The sequence below is a fragment of the Camelina sativa genome, chromosome 1, assembly GCF_030686135.1.
Source record: "Camelina sativa cultivar CO46 ecotype springtype chromosome 1, ASM3068613v1".
Classification (NCBI taxonomy): domain Eukaryota; kingdom Viridiplantae; phylum Streptophyta; class Magnoliopsida; order Brassicales; family Brassicaceae; genus Camelina; species Camelina sativa.
Window position 1 is genome coordinate 18,848,998 of NC_141880.1, and position 17,495 is coordinate 18,866,492.

At 39.1% G+C, this 17,495-nt stretch overlaps 1 protein-coding gene across 1 annotated transcript; it reads right to left on the bottom strand.

Annotated features, from left to right (window-relative positions):
* Positions 1–4,271: 4,271 nt before the first annotated feature.
* Positions 4,272–4,853, bottom strand: LOC104773896 (uncharacterized). The gene has a single exon (XM_010498565.2). It carries the CDS (start codon positions 4,851–4,853, stop codon positions 4,272–4,274), a length of 582 nt encoding a protein of 193 aa, XP_010496867.2.
* Between the last annotated feature and the right edge of the window lie 12,642 nt (positions 4,854–17,495).

The window sequence follows — 17,495 nt, forward strand, 5'->3', positions numbered from 1 at the left end:
TAAATTAATGTTTTCTCTCGGTTTTAGCCTGTTTTCTCTGTTTTCGCCTATTTCGGGATAAAACGGGTTTAAGTGTTGTCTAAACATTCCAAATTCAATCCGAACTCTTATAATTAGTCAAATGCATTGGATTGGCACACATTCTTATTGATCTAAGAGAAGGAGGACATGAGATCAAGATCGGCCGTACTGGTGTCCATACAAGTGGTCGTACGAGTGTCCGTACAACCAAGATCAATAGGGCATGGATCGGTTGGTAAATGAAACTTGACTTTTTCTGTGGTGTGGTGAATGATGAATGGAATGATGATTTATGAATGAATGGATGTCAGGGTGTTTCAATTCTCCTTATGCAGTTGCAGTATAAGAGGTGTCAATCCTATCTGAGTGATTGTGAACAATTAAGATGTGTATAAGAATCTAAGTCAAGCCAGATGTAAAGGATGTTTGTCACTAACAATCCTATAATGAAAATGCAAAGTGCAGAAAGCAAACTACAAGAACTAAGAACTAAATGCAAATGAAACAGAATGATTATAGTAGCAAGAACAGAAATAGAAACTATGTTAATGAACTAATGCAAGACAAGTAATGAACAGAAAACTAAGTGAATGCAAGAGAAATGAAACAGGAATGAAACAAGATATAAGACAGGACAACTACAAAGCATGAACACAAATTCTGGGGACGAACTCGAGCAGCACTCGACCGAGTGTAGGTCGAGTACAGGGTCGAGCTAGACTAAACGTGAAAACAGAGCAACACAATAAAAACAGAGCAATGCAAAAACGAATCAAACAACAAGCAAGCAATGATATTTAGACTAAGATATTAACAAACAAAGAAGGCCTTGAGGAGGGATTCATGGGCTGAGCTAATCATTGTGGTTATCTAACTTGGTCAACAAATCTCAAGCAAACTTTGAGCTAATCTCTAGACATACTATTCTAAGACATGTTTAATCCACTCTCATGGCAAGAAACAATCAAACCTATGCATTTCTAGACTTGTTCTCACAAAGTAAAGAATCTACACAAGCAGGCATTAAGCAATACATCTCAAACCAAACAAGACCTCTAATCTCTTAGCAAGCCTAATGGTAAGCTCTAGATCTAGCCTTATCTATGCTCCTTAAACATTGGTGTGATGCTAAGATGCTTGAAATCAAACCCTACCTTCTCAGATATAGGATCAACATTAAGAACATCTAGCCTAGAAGAGATCTACAACAATCAAGCTTGACCAAATCAAATAAACCACAAGATCAACCCAGCCTAACCCATCCTCAAGGTCCTAAGCAAATTACTCACAAGAACACATGGTGAAATAAGTCAAAAACCCAGAAAATATTGAAACTTGCATTATTAGAAAGATGAAACAGAGATCTACAATATTGATGAAGAAATGAAACTCGAAATCTTAATATCTTGAAAGTTATGAAACCAACAAAATACAAGAATCTAGTCTTTCTTTCTTAAACAAGTACAAAATCTAAAAATAAAAGAAAGTGCAAAAGGAATAAATCTAAAAAAGGTAAAAACTAGGTTTTGGACTCTCTAAAAAGCTGGACTCTTTGGTGGCTGCAAGTACAAGGGCCTTATATAGGAGGTGAGGTGGAAACCCTAAAAATACAAAAAGTCAAAGCAGTCAACGGCTCGGTCAACTCGACCAGTGCTCGGTCGAGTGGCTGGTCGAGCTGGGTTCTCTCGTGCATTCTCCACTCGGTCGAGTCTTTCTCAGCACACGGTCGAGTGTCTGGTCGAGTGTGCGGTCGAGTTGGACTCTGGACCTTGATTCTTCAGCCTTAACCCTCTTGTTTTCCCCTCAGGATTGCTTCACTTCTCCTCAGCATTGCTTTCATGCTCCTTAAGCTCCAAAATCACCTGTTTATGCATGAAAAGATGCAAATGTAATGCAACTATACTCTAATGCATGATTAGTCCTCAAGCTTCACAATAATGACCTAATTGGATAGCAAAAGATGCAAAAGTTGTGAATAAACTAAGGGAAAACAAGGTAAAATATATGAACATCAACACCCCCAAACTTAGTCTTTGCTTGCCCTCAAGCAAATAATCAAGACAAAAGAAGGTAGGTGAGGTTTGAAAGTGGGATCTCAGCACCTAAAGCTTGCAAATAGACTATCTAGAATCAATATCCAAGTTACTAGTACTATGATGCAAGTTGAATGAGCTATACTTAAAGACTTTAGACAAGCATATCACAACCTTTATTGATTTGAGCCTTAGACATCCACATGCATTCAAATCAACCATTTCCTTTAACATTCATTAATCAAGAACATGAATCAATTCTATGCAATGCTTAAACTCATTTGGCTTGGAAATAAAGGCTTTGAGACAATGATGGTCTCTTTTTAGAGTAGGGCTTATCAATACCAGGGTTCTCTCATGAAAATGGATTGAGCTTTAGAAGAATACTAAAGGTAAGAACACCTAGACACATACAAGAATAAAACCTTGTCTACCCAAAGGCTCCCAAAGTGTTTTATCCTAGCAATCTAAACCCAAATGATCCTAGTTCTACCCTTTAACTTCTTCTTTTCTTTTCTTTTCTCTTTTGGTTTTCAAGTCTTAGGAGATGTTTCTTATTTGATCTTTCTAGTGGGATGGGGGATTCTTACTTATTTGCTATGGTTCTCTTTTCTTCTTATTCTTAAGACATATAAGCACTTTGCTAGACTTTCCTTTTCTTTCTTTACTTTTCTTTAATTAGAACCATTCTCAACATTTTTTTACTTCCCATCCTTTCACTAGACTTTTACTTAAACACATTCTCCTCTTAAAGACTCTACCCTCTTTTCTTTCTCTTTTTCCTCTTTTCTTTTCTTAACAGCCAAGTCCCAAACCCAACAAGTGAACCACCTAGTCCTATCTAGTTTGAAAAATGCAAACTAGGACTACACAAGGCTTTACTCTTGTCAGTTCAAACCTAACACTTTCTACCAAGCTCAATCCCAAAAAGGCCTAACACACACAAGAATAAACATGGCTTGAAAGAAGGTTTGGTTTAGGGGTAGGGGTACTGATTCTTAATGAGGAAATCAGCTACTTGGATCAACAAGAGTGGTAAAGAGGAAGAAGATGATCCAAATATGTATATGGTATCCATGAGTTTAAGGCAATGCACACATTGATAATTTAAAGTCAAAATTAGGTTCTTATAAATAGGAAATGGTTTCAAATCTCAACATGCTTCAATTTAGACCAAATGCAATGTAGTAATTCAAGGCTTGGTTCAATCTTATGCTTCTAACCACTCAACTAGCATCAAAGTACTACTAACTTGGGCATTGATCCTTGTCTAGTGAATAAACAAGCTAACAAGAGAATACTCATCATAGATCCGTAATGCAAATACTATACAATCCTACATGAAACATGATAAACAAGATCCTAATATGCAATGCAAACTACATGAACACTCTTTTTTTTATAAAGAATTTTGCAAAAATTTTCAAATTTTTAGGGTTTTTCTATGCCTTAGATGCTATGCAAGTATTAACATGATGATGCTAAAAATTTGAAATAAGAAAACAAAACACAACATCAAATGCTATCTCAAACCCTCCCCCAAACTTAAATCACACAGTCCCTGTGTGAAAGAAATTTGTAAGAGGATTGAAGATCAAACACAAAACACAACATCAAATGCAATGGTATTTACAAGTGAAGGTGATAGTGGTACCTTAGGGATTGTGGAAGTAGTTGTCCAAATCCCCTTGCATGCTGTCATAGGAGTAGTTGGGGTCTTGCTGGTGACTTGGAGGTGGAGATTGGGGCAGCTCGACGATGGGAATCGACCGGGATTCAGTCGAGTACGTGCTCGAGTGGGGGGCTCGAGCTGGCTTCCGAGTCTTCTTTTCCTCTTCTATCTGGCCTCCCTTGCTTCCCTGATCATGAAAATACCAAAACTAAAATCAAAATACCAAAAACCTTAAACAATATGTACATGGATACCTTAGGGACTTCCTCCCTAGTGAGCTTGTTTAGAGTCACTAAGCTTGACTTTTGATTGCCTTCTTAGGCTTTGTTTAGATACCAAGGAGGTGATGAAATCCCCCCTGGTTTGACTTGGTAACCTTGGTGTTCCTTCTTGATCACTACGTCCTTAACACTTGAACTTTGTTTCTTCTTAAGCTTGAGTTTTAGTCTTGCCTTCTTCAAAGACCTCTTGTTCAGCTTAAATTGGAGTTCCTTCACCAAATTATTCAGTTCTTGAAGACAATTCTTAAGCCTCTCCACTGATTCTTATTGAAAGGATAGCTTAGCACTTGAAGGTGTTTCTTTACTTGAGACCTCATGATCCTCGTTTCTTTTGATAGTGTAAGGTGGATCATTGATGGAAGGCAGATTAGTAGGGTTGTTAATGTCAAATTTCATAGTGAAGTCTTCAGTCAGGTGGAGCTTGATAGTCCCCATCTTCACATAAATTACAGCCCCAGCTGTGGCTAAGAATGGCCTTCCCAAGATAAGAGGGTCTTCAGGCTTATGTTCCATGCTCATGATTGCAAAATCAGTTGGGATCCCTGCTTCTCCTATCTTGACTGGGAAGCTCTCGATCACTCCAACCACATCCCTCTTGGACCCATCTGCTAGAGTGATATAGAAGTTGCTTGCCTTGAAATCTTCATAACCTAACTTCTCAGCCACTGAGTATGGCATCAAACTCACTGAAGCCCCTAAATCACAAAGGCACTTGTTGAAATGCATGTAGCTGATGGAGCAGGGTAGGTTGAATGAGCCTGGATCCTTAAGCTTTGTTGGGATAACAGCTTTCCCAATCTTTTTCAAATCCCTCATGTCTTGATCATGAGCCTTCTTCTTTGACATCTCAAGCAAAAAATCTTGATAGAGAAGATATGGAGCATATTGTTCCAAGGCAGGTCCTCTCTCTTCTTCTTGGTAAGCAATGATGACCTCATGTATGGCCATCACTTCCTTCTTCTCAATCACAGCTTCTTCCTTCAAAGCTTTCTCTTCCGCTTGTTGTAAAGCCATCTTTTCCTTTTGCTCAATGATCTCCCTCAGTTCCCTTATCTTTTGTGCCTTGAAACGTCCTGGGAATGGTAGAGGTGGTTTGTAAGCAGGAGGAATGTACTTAGCAGGCTTGACAGCTTCTGTGTCTTCAACTCGATCGACCACTCGATCAGGTACTCGGCCGTGTGTGTGGTCGAGCACCTGGTCGAGTTGTTCTTCTGCTTCAGTCTGCTTAGTAAAACCTTCACTCTGGGCTTCAATTAATGACCAATCCTCCCCAACTTGAACTTCACTGTCCCCAGTGACTTCCTCTTCAAAGAGATGAATGGCTTTGGCAGTAAACTCCCTTGGGTTTTGAAGTTGGGTTGGTGTAGGAGAGGAAGTAGAAGCCATGCAACTCTCCATGTTCGTGATTGTAGAGTTCAGTCTCTCCAACTGGTTATTCAGTCCAGTAGAATAAGAATTCAACGTTTGGTGCAGCTCAGCAAACTGCCTTGCTTCCTCAATCTGCTTAGTGGCTTGCCCAAGCAACAATTGTTGCATCATAGCTCTTAAGTCAGGTTCTTGAGCTTGTGAGGTCTGGAACCATGGAGAGGGATACAACTCAGCCTGGTATACTGGTTGATGTTGCATGCGTATGTAATTGAACATACTGTTGTGGTACATCATTACTGACTCGAACAGGGACTCGGTCGAGCACAGACTCGACTGGGTGGTCGAGTCGACTGGGAAGTAATAGCTATTTGGATCTGGCTTCTGGCTCGATCAAGTGCTCGATCACGGCTCGGTCGAGTGGTGGTTGAGTGGGTGGTCGAGTGGGTACCTGAAACTCAAGACAGCCAAGCAAAGGAAGATTCGAGTTCAGTAACGTCACAAGTATTTAAACAAACTTAATCTTAGACTAATAATGATCCTAAATGTCACAAAACACACTCAAATGGGCAACGACGCCAAATTGAAACTTGACTTTTTCTGTGGTGTGGTGAATGATGAATGGAATGATGATTTATGAATGAATGGATGTCAGGGTGTTTCAATTCCCCTTATGCAGTTACAGTATAAGAGGTGTCAATCCTATCTGAGTGATTGTGAACAATTAAGATGTGTATAGGAATCTAAGTCAAGCCAGATGTAAAGGATGTTTGTCACTAACAATCCTATAATGAAAATGCAAAGTGCAGAAAGCAAACTACAAGAACTAAGAACTAAATGCAAATGAAACAGAATGATTATAGTAGCAAGAACAGAAATAGAAACTATGTTAATGAACTAATGCAAGACAAGTAATGAACAGAAAACTAAGTGAATGCAAGAGAAATGAAACAGGAATGAAACAAGAGATAAGACAGGACAACTACAAAGCATGAACACAAATTCTGGGGACGAACTCGAGCAGCACTCGACCGAGTGTAGGTCGAGTACAGGGTCGAGCTAGACTAAACGTGAAAACAGAGCAACACAATAAAAACAGAGCAGTGCAAAAACGAATCAAACAACAAGCAAGCAATGATATTTAGACTAAGATATTAATAAACAAAGAAGGCCTTGAGGAGGGATTCATGGGCTGAGCTAATCATTGTGGTTATCTAACTTGGTCAACAAATCTCAAGCAAAACTTTGAGCTAATCTCTAGACATACTATTCTAAGACATGTTTAATCCACTCTCATGGCAAGAAACAATCAAACCTATGCATTTCTAGACTTGTTCTCACAAAGTAAAGAATCTACACAAGCAGGCATTAAGCAATACATCTCAAACCAAACAAGACCTCTAATCTCTTAGCAAGCCTAATGGTAAGCTCTAGATCTAGCCTTATCTATGCTCCTTAAACATTGGTGTGATGCTAAGATGCTTGAAATCAAACCCTACCTTCTCAGATATAGGATCAGCATTAAGAACATCTAGCCTTGAAGAGATCTACAACAATCAAGCTTGACCAAATCAAATAACCACAAGATCAACCCAGCCTAACCCATCCTCAAGGTCCTAAGCAAACTACTCACAAGAACACATGGTGAAATAAGTCAAAAACCCAGAAAATATTGAAACTTGCATTATTAGAAAGATGAAACAGAGATCTACAATGTTGATGAAGAAATTAAACTCGAAATCTTAATATCTTGAAAGTGATGAAACCAACAAAATACAAGAATCTAGTCTTTCTTTCTTAAACAAGTACAAAATCTAAAAATAAAAGAAAGTGCAAAAGGAATAAATCTAAAAAAGGTAAAAACTAGGTTTTAGACTCTCTAAAAAGCTGGACTCTTTGGTGGCTGCAGGTACAAGGGCTTTATATAGGAGATGAGGTGGAAGCCCTAAAAATACAAAAAGTCAAAGCAGTCAACGGCTCGGTCAACTCGACCAGTGCTCGGTCGAGTGGCTGGTCGAGCTGGCTTCTCTCGTGCATTCTCCACTCGGTCGAGTCCTTCTCAGCACACGGTCGAGTGTCTGGTCGAGTGTGCGGTCGAGTTGGACTCTGGACCTTGATTCTTCAGCCTTAACTCTCTTGTTTTCCCCTCAGGATTGCTTCACTTCTCCTCAGCATTGCTTCCATACTCCTTAAGCTCCAAAATCACTTGTTTATGCATGAAAAGATGCAAATGCAATGCAACTATACTCTAATGCATGATTAGTCCTAAAGCTACACAATAATGGCCTAAATGGATAGCAAAAGATGCAAAAGTTGTGAATAAACTAAGGGAAAACAAGGTAAAATATATGAACATCAGTAAAATAAAGAAGAGGCTTGGGGATGTTAAGGCCCAAGGAGAAGAAGGATCAAGAAGATGGAAGATAAATATCTAGTGAAGAGAAGAGTCACATGTTTACCTTGGTGTTCGAGTGGTAGGCGAGTCAACCAAGGGAAGGGCAGGTCGCTTTCACCATTAAGAATGATCAAGACATGCCCAAACAAGTCACTATCTTCCTTCCTTTGTATCTAACGGCTAGATGCCCTTTGTCTCTCTATATTAAGCCATGTAACAAAATGGCCAAACTCCACACGGTAAGGGTAGTTCTTTTTCTGGCAACTAACCTATCTTGGGAGTTGTGGCAGATGGATGTCACAAGGAGAGTTGAAGGAAGAGGTGTACATGACACCACCACCGGGCCTTGAGAACACCATTGCTCCGGGAAAAGTACTAAGACTAAGAAAGGCTATCTATGGTCTAAAGCAATCCGCAAGAGCCTGGTATAGCAAGTTGAGCACTACACTCAAAGAATATGGGTTTAGAAAGTCTCATTCGGATACGACTTTCTTCACTCTTCAAAGCGACAAAGGTATAGTGGTTGTTCTTATCTATGTAGATGATCTTATCATCTCTCGAGACAACCAAGAAGGTATTAAGGATATCAAGAAACATTGAAATTCAGTATTTGATATCAAAGACATTGGTGAACTAAAGTACTTCCTTGGAATCGAAGTATGTCGCTCTCCGGAGGGCTTATTCCTTTCACAAAGGAAGTACACTCTTGATTTACTTTGTAAAACAGGAAAACTAGGAGCTAAACCAGTAGACACTCCACTTCCAGATGGATACCAAGTCGAACGAAAGGGGGAGAGAAAGGATCCATTATATGAAGACCCTTCTCGCTATCGCCGTCTAGTAGGTAAACTAATCTACTTGTCACTTACTCGACCTGATATATGCTTTGCTGTGAACCAGGTCAGCCAGTACATGAAAGCTCCAACAACATATCACTGGAGTATCTTGGAGAGGATCCTTCATTATCTCAAGAAGAGTCCTGGCCAAGGCATATGGATGGGAAAGAACTCCAACATCTAGCTTGTGGGATATTGTGACGCATATTGGGCCGGTGATAGGACAGATAGGCGATCTACGACTGGCTACTGCACATTCATAGGAGGAAACCTAGTAACTTGGAAGACCAAGAAACAAAAAGTAGTGTCGATATCAAGTGCCGAATCTGAATACCGAGCAATGAGGAAGCTAACCATCAAGCTCACATGGCTTAAGGCATTACTAGAAGATTTAGGCATCAAGTCATCAACACCAATTCCTATGCATTGCGACAATGAAGCTGCTATACACATAGCCACAAACTCGGTGTTCCATGAAAGAACCAAACACATCGAGTTGGATTGTCACAAGGTCCGAGAAAAGATTGAAGAAGGTGTCACGCTCCCATACCACACACCAAGTGTAGATCAGCTCACTGACATCTTTACCAAGGCTGCAAGGCGCCAAGTTTGTGATCACATTTACAAAAAACTTGGACTTGTGGAATTGACACACCCTTGATCTCTAGTCCTCTACTCATGACCATCACACTCTTTTTCCCTCAAGATAGTTTTGTCCCATGAGGTTTTCTATTTTGAGGTTTTTAACGAGTTGATGGCTTATGGGTCGCTAAGCTTAGCTGTAATACTAAACTAAGCTTGAGGGGGAGTATTGATCTAAGAGAAGGAGGATATGAGATCAAGATCGGCCGTACTAGTGTCCGTACAAGTGGCCATATGAGTGTCCGTACAACCAAGATCAATAGGCCATGGATCGGTTGGTAAAATAAAGAAGAGGCTTGGGGTGTTAAGGCCCAAGGAGAAGAAGGATCGAGAAGATGGAAGATAAATATCTAGTGAAGAGAAAAGTCACATGTTTACCTTGGTGTTCGAGTGGTAGGCGAGTCAACCAAGGGAAGGGCAGGTCGCTTTCACCATTAAGAATGATCAAGACATGCCCAAACAAGTCACTATCTTCCTTCCTTTGTATCTAACGGCTATATGCCCTTTGTCTCTCTATATTAAGCCATGTAACAAACCTAAGAAGTAATCTAATTAAGTCTTTTGTTCTAACTCTTTCTTTCTCTCCCAATTCTCTCAATTCTCTACATTATATTCCACAATTCTAACAATTCTGACCCTAGAAAGAGTAACAAAGCTGTTTACTGCTTCGCATCAATTTTTTCTCGGTTTTAGCCTGTTTCGGGACTAAATGGGTAAAAGTGGTGTCTAAACACTCCAAATTCAACCCGAACTCTTATAATTAGTCAAATGCATTGGATTGTTACATATTTTGACCCTAGAAAGAGTAAAATAGCTGTTTACTGCTTGGAATCAACGTTTTCTCTCGGTGTTAGCCTGTTTTCTCTGTTTAAGCCTATTTCGGGACAAAATGGGTAAAAGAAATGTCTAAACACTCCAAATTCAACCCGAACTCTAATAATTAGTCAAATGCATTGGATTGTTAGATATTTTGACCCTATAAAGAGTAACATAGCTGTTTACTGCTTTAAATTAATGTTTTCTTTCGGTTTTAGCCTGTTTTCTCTGTTTTAGCCAATTGACAAAATGGGTAAAAGTAGTGTCTAAACATTCCAAATTCAATCCGAACTCTTATGATTAGTCAAATGCATTGGATTGTTACATATTTTGACCCTATAAAGAGCAACATAGCTGTTTACTGCTTGGAATCAACGTTTTCTCTCGGTTTTAGCCTGTTTTCTCTGTTTAAGCCTATTTCGGGACAAAATGGGTAAAAGTAGTGTCTAAACACTCCAAATTCAACCCGAACTCTAATAATTAGTCAAATGCATTGGTTTGTTACATATTTTGACCCGAGAAAAAGTATCATAGCTATTTACTGCTTTGAATCAATGTTTTCTCGGTTTTAGCCGGTTTTGGGATAAAACGGGTTTAAGTGTTGTCTAAACACTCCAAATTCATCCCAATCTCTTACAATTAGTCAAATGCATTGGATTGTTACATATTTTGACCCAAGAAAGAGTAACATAGCTGTTTACTGCTTCGAATCAATGTTTTCTCTCGGCTTAAGCCTGTTTTCTTGGTTTACGCCTGTTTTGGGATAAAACGGGTTTAAGTGTTGTCTAAACACTCCAAATTCATCCTGAACTCTTACAATTAGTCAAATGCATTCGATTGTCACACATTCTGACCCTAGAAACAGTAACAAACTTGTTAACTGCCTCGAATCAACGTTTTCTCGGTTTTAGCCTGTTTTGAGATAAAACAGCTTTAAGTGTTATCTAAACACTCCAAATTCATCCCGATCTCTTACATTTAGTCCAATGCATTGGATTGTCACACATTCTGACCCTAGAAACAGTAACAAAGCTATTAACTCCTTAGAATCAATGTTTTCTAGGTTTAAGCCTGTTTTGGGATAAAACGGGTTTAAGTGTTGTCTAAACACTCCAAATTCATCCCGAACTCTTACAGTTAGTCAAATGCATTGGATTGTCATGCATTTTGACCCTAGAAACAGTAACAAAGCTGTTAACTGTTAGTTTAAGCGGAATAAGATTTAGTTTAGAGATAAGGTTGAACAAGAGAACAAAGAGAATGAAGAGAAAAGAGATTCTATTAGAATATTTAGGTTACAATGTCGGCCAAAAGCTTTAAATAGTAAGTGAGACTAGGGCTTCACCCTTTACAATAGTGATAACGACACAAAGAGAGAGAGAGGGTGGTTCCCTATAGCGATAGTGACATCTCGAGGTTTCCCTTAAGGAAACATGTGACTTCCTACAACGGCTACAAGCTTCCTTCTCGATCCTTCTCTTCTCTTGGGCCTTTGTAAGGGAGAGACTCGACATCTTCTCTTCTAAGTATGTTGATAGGGCTCGGCCTTATTGGTACTCGTACGGACGACCGTACGGACACAATCAAGTCTCGAGTGGCTCATGGTCTATACTCCCCGTTAAGCTTAGCCAAATGTAATGACTAAGCTTGGAACCCGTGAGCTATCACCTCATTAAAAAAAACTTAACATAGAAAACCTCATGGGGCAAAACTATGTTTAAAGGAAAAAGAGTGTGATATTGAAACTGACTTTCTTTGTGGTGTATGAATGAATGATGTATGGAATGATGATGTATGGAATGAATAGAAGTCAGAGTGTTTTACTTCCCCTTATGCAGTTGCAGTATAAGAGGTGTCAATCCTATCTGAGTGATTGTGAACAATTAAGATGTGCATATAAGTCTAAGTCAAGCCAATTGTAAAGATTGTTTGTCACTAACAATCCTAAAATGAGATAAGAAATGCAGAAAGTAAAAACAACTAGAACAAGATACTAAATGCAAACAGAACAGACAAATTAAAGCTATAATGAAACTAGAACAGAGATAGACACTATGCTAATGAACTAATGCAAGACAAGTAATGAATAGGAAACTACATGAATGCAATGGAAATGAAACAGGAATGAAACAAGACAATCACAAATCAAAAACACAAGTTCTGGGGATGAACTCGAGCAGCACTCGACCGAGTGTAGGTCGAGTACGTGGTCGAGCTAGACTTAAACGTGAAAACAGAGCAACACAAGAAAAACAGAGCAATGCTAAAACTATCAAACAACAAGCAAGCAATGATATTGAGACTAAGATTTCAATAAACAAAGAAGGCCTTGAGGAGAGATTCATGGGCTGAGCCTATCATTGTGGTTATCTAACTTGGTCAACAAATCTCAAGCAAACATTGAGCTGATCTCTAGACATACTATTCTAAGACATGTTTAATCCACTCTCATGGCAAGAAACAATCAAACCTATGCATTTCTAGATTTGTTCTCACAAAGAAAAGAATCTACACAAGCAGGCATTAAGCAATACATCTCAAACCAAACAAGACTTCTAATCTCTTAGCAAGCCTAATGGTAAGCTCTAGATCTAGCCTTATCTATGCTCCTTAGACATTGGTGTGATGCTAAGATGCTTGAAATCAAACCCTACCTTCTTAGATATAGGATCAGCATTAAGATCATCTAGCATAGAAGAGATCTACAACAATCAAGCTTGACCAAATCAAACAAACCACAAGATCAACCCAGCCTAACCCATCCTCAAGGTCCTAAACAAACTACTCACAAGAACACATGGTGAAATATGTCAAAAACCCAGAAAATAATGAAACTTGCATCATTGGAAAGATGAAACAGAGATCTACAATATTGATGAAGGAATAAAACTCGAAATCTTAATACTTTGAAAGTTATGAAACAAACAAAATATAAGAATCTAGTCTTTCTCTCTCAAACAAGTACAAAATCTAAAATAAAAGAAAAGTGCAAAAGGAATAATATCTAAAAAAGGTAAAAACTAGGTTTTAGACTCTCTAAAAAGCTGGACTCTTTGGTGGCTGCAGGTACAAGGGCTTTTTATAGGAGATGAGGTGGAAGCCCTAAAAATACAAAAAGTCAAAGCAGTCAACGGCTCGGTCAACTCGACCAGTGCTCGGTCGAGTGGCTGGTCGAGCTGGCTTCTCTCGTGCATTCTCCACTCGGTCGAGTCCTTCTCAGCACACGGTCGAGTGGTGCGGTCGAGTTGGACTCCGGACCTTGATTCTACAGCCTTAACTCTCTTGTTTTCTCCTCAGGATTGCTTTACTTCTCCTCAGCATTGCTTCCATGCTCCTTAAGCTCCGAAATCACCAGTTTATGCATGAAAAGATGCAAATGCAATGCAACTATACTCTAATGCATGATTAGTCCTAAAGCTACACAATATTGGCCTAAATGGATAGCAAAAGATGCAAAAGTTGTGAATAAACTAAGGGAAAACAAGGTAAAATATATGAACATCAACACCCCCAAACTTAGTCTTTGCTTTCTCTCAAGCAAATAATCAAGACAAAAGAAGGTAGGTGAGGTTTGAAAGTGGGATCTCAGCTCCTAAAGCTTGCAAATAGACTATCTAGAATCAATGTCCAAGTTACTAGTACTATGATGCAAGTTGAATGAGCTATATTTAAAGACTTTAGACAAGCATATCACAACCTTCACTGATTTGAGCCTTAGACATCCACATGCATTCAAATCAACCATTTCCTTTAACATTCATTAATCAAGAACATGAATCAATTCTATGCAATGCTTAAACTCATTTGTCTTGGCAGTAAAAGGTTTAGAGACAATGATGGTCTCTTTTTAGAGTAGGGCTTATCAATATCAAGGTTCTCTCATAAAAAAAAATGAATTGAGCTTTAGAAGAATGCTAAAGGTAAGAACACTTAGACACATACAAGAACAAAACCTTGTCTACCCAAAGGCACCCAAAGTGTTTATCCTATCAATCTAAACCCAATTGATCCTAGTGCTACCCTTTAACTTCTTTTCTTCTTTTTCACCCTTTTCTCTTTTGGTTTTAAAGTCTTAGGAGAGGTTTCTTATTTGATCTTTCTAGTGGAATGGGAGATTCTTACTCATTGGCTATGGTTCTCTTTTCTTCTTATTCTTAAGACATATAAGCATTTTGCTAGACTTCTCTTTTCTTTCTTTCTTTTCTTTAACTAGAACCATCTTTAAACAACCTTATTCTTCCCATTCTTTCACTAGACTTTAAATTTACTTAAACACATTCCCCTCCTAAAGACTCTAACCTTTTCTTTCTCTTTTTCCTCTTTTCTTTTCATGACAGCCAAGTCCCAAACCCAACAAGTGAACCACCTAGTCCTATCTAGTTTGAAAAATGCTAACTAGAACTACACAAGGCTTTACTCTTGTCAGTTCAAACCTAACACTTTCTACCAAGCTCAATCCCAAAAATAGGCCTCACACACACAAGAATAAACATGGCTTGAAAGAAGGTTTGGTTTAGGGGTAGGGGAACTGATTCTTAATGAGGAAATCAGCAACTTGGATCAACAAGAGTGGTAAAAAGGAAGAAGATGATCCAAATATGTATATGGTATCCATGAGTTTAAAGCAATGCACACATTGATAATTGAAAGTCAATACTAGGTTCTTATAAATAGGAAATGGTTTCAAATCTCAACATGCTTCAATTTAGACCAAATGCAATGTAGGAATTCAAGGCCTGGTTCAATCTTATTCTTCTAACCACTCAACTAGCATCAAAGTACTATTAACTTGGGCATTGATCCTAGTCTAGTGAATAAACAAGCTAACAAGGGAATACTCATCATAGATCCCTAATGCAAATACTATACAATCCTACATGAAACATGCTAAACAAGATCCTAATATGCAGTGCAAACTACATGAACACTCTTTCTTTTTATAAAGATTTTTGCAAAAAATTTCAAATTTTTAGGGTTTTTCTATGCCTTAGATGCTATGCAAGTATTAACATGATGATGCTAAAAATTTGAAATAAGAAAACAAAACACAACATCAAATGCTATCTCAAACCCTCCCCCAAACTTAAATCACACAGTCCCTGTGTGAAAGAAATTTGTAAGAGGATTGAAGATGAAAAACAAAAAACAAAACACAATGTCAAATGCGATGATATCTACAAGTGAAGGTGATAGTGGTACCTTAGGGATTGTGGAAGTAGTTGTCCACATCCATCTGCATGCTGTCATAGGAGTAGTTGGGGTCTTGCTGGTGACTTGGAGGTGGAGATTGGGGCAGCTCGACGATGGGGATCGACCGGGACTCGGTCGAGTACGTGCTCGAGTGGGGGGGTCGAGCTGGACCATGAGTCTTCTTTTCCTCTTCTATCTGGTCTCCCTTGCTTCCCTGATCATGAAAATACCAAAACAAAAATCAAAATACCAAAAACCTTAAACAATATGTACATGGATACCTTAGGGACTTCCTCCCTAGTGAGCTTGCTTAAAGTCACTAAGCTTGACTTTGATGTCCTTTTTAGGCTTGTGGAGCATCTTGGAGAAGCATTGTGAACTTCTCAGGTGTTTCCTTTTCTCCTAAATACTTCTTAACTCTCTGACCATTGACTGTGAACTCACTACCATCCTTGTTGAGAAGTGTGACAGCCCCATATGGTAGGATCTCCTTTACCTTAAAAGGGCCTCCCCATCTACTTTTCAACTTCCCAGGGAATAACTTGAGTCTTGAATTGTAAAGCAAAACTTGGTCTCCAGCCTGTAAGTCTTTGATGAGAATCTTCTTATCATGGAAGGCTTTAGTTCTTTCTTTGTAGATTTTGGAGTTTTCATAAGCTTCCAATCTGATTTCCTCAAGCTCATGCAGTTCAAGGCTTCTCTTAGCTTGAGCTGTCTCAAGATCCAAGTTCAAAAGTTTGATTGCCCATAGGGCTTTGTACTCAACTTCAACTGGGAGATGGCAAGACTTGCCATAGACCATTTGGAATGGGGTTCTTCCTATAGGTGTCTTGAAAGCTGTTCTATAGGCCCAAAGTGTTTCATCAAGTTTGCTAGACCAATCCTTTCTTGTTGCTCCTACTATTCTTGATAGAATGGCCTTGATTTGTTTGTTTGACACTTCAACTTGTCCACTTGTTTGGGGGTGGTAGGCTGTAGACACCTTGTGTTTGAATCCATACTTCCTTAGCATTCCTTCAAAGATCTTGTTGATGAAGTGTGTTCCTCCATCACTAATCACAGCTCTTGGAATTCCATACCTTGGGAAGATTATGGTCTTAAAAAGTTTAAGTACCACTTTGTGATCATTAGTAGGGCTGGCAATAGCCTCTACCCACTTGGAGACATAGTCCACTGCCACTAATATGTAGACATTCCCATTTGAAGGAGGATTAAAAGGTCCCATGAAATCAATTCCCCACACATCAAATATCTCAACTTCCAGAATTGGGTTTTGGGGCATTTCATTCCTTTTTGTGATATTTCCCATTCTTTGGCAAGCATCACACTTTGTGATGAACTTGTGAGTGTCTTTGAATAGTGTAGGCCACCATAGACCAGCTTGTAAGACTTTTTGGGCAGTTTTGAAAGTTGCAAAATGGCCTCCATAAGTGGAACCATGACAATGCCCTAGCACTCCTTCAACTTCATTTTCTGCTATGCACCTTCTAAACAACCCATCTGATCCCTTTTTGTATAAGTAAGGTTCATCCCAATAGTACCCATTGATGTCCTTGAGGAGCTTTTTCTTCTTATAAGGGTCCATATCTGCTGGGACTTCTTCACACACCTTGTAATTGACTATGTCAGCATACCAAGGTAAATCTTCACTTTCAAGTGCCATCCACTCCTCCATCTCATCCTGCTCGATCGTGTGCCCAAACATACTCGATCGAGTGCATGCTCGAGTAGGCGGTCGAGTTGGAGGCCGAGTTGTCCCTATCAGCATCAGCTTCTCCTCAGGCATTGAATCATCGATTGGAATCTCCTCCTCTATCCTCATTCTGGACAAATGATCAGCTACTCCATTCTCAATCCCTTTTTTATCAACTATTTCCATGTCAAATTCTTGGAGAAGCAGAATCCATCTTAGAAACCTTGGTTTTGTGTCCTTCTTTGAGTAGATGTGCCTCAAAGCAGCATGATCAGTGTACACAATTACTTTGGACCCTACTAAGTAGCTTCTGAATTTTTCAAAGGCAAAGACCACTGCTAGAAGCTCTTTCTCTGTTGTTGAATATCTTCCTTGAGTTTCATCCAAGGTCCTACTTGCATAGTGAATAACATGCAGCTTCTTATCTTTTTTCTGTCCCAGAACTGCCCCTACTGCAAAGTCTGAAGCATCACACATAATCTCAAATGGAAGATCCCAGTTTGGAGCTTGGACTATTGGGGCTGATATTAGAGCAGCCTTGATCTCCTTGA

Bases quoted from the DNA above. Each gene is read 5' to 3' on its own strand.
- LOC104773896 (XM_010498565.2), bottom strand. From the start codon at position 4,853: ATGTCAAAGAAGAAGGCTCATGATCAAGACATGAGGGATTTGAAAAAG.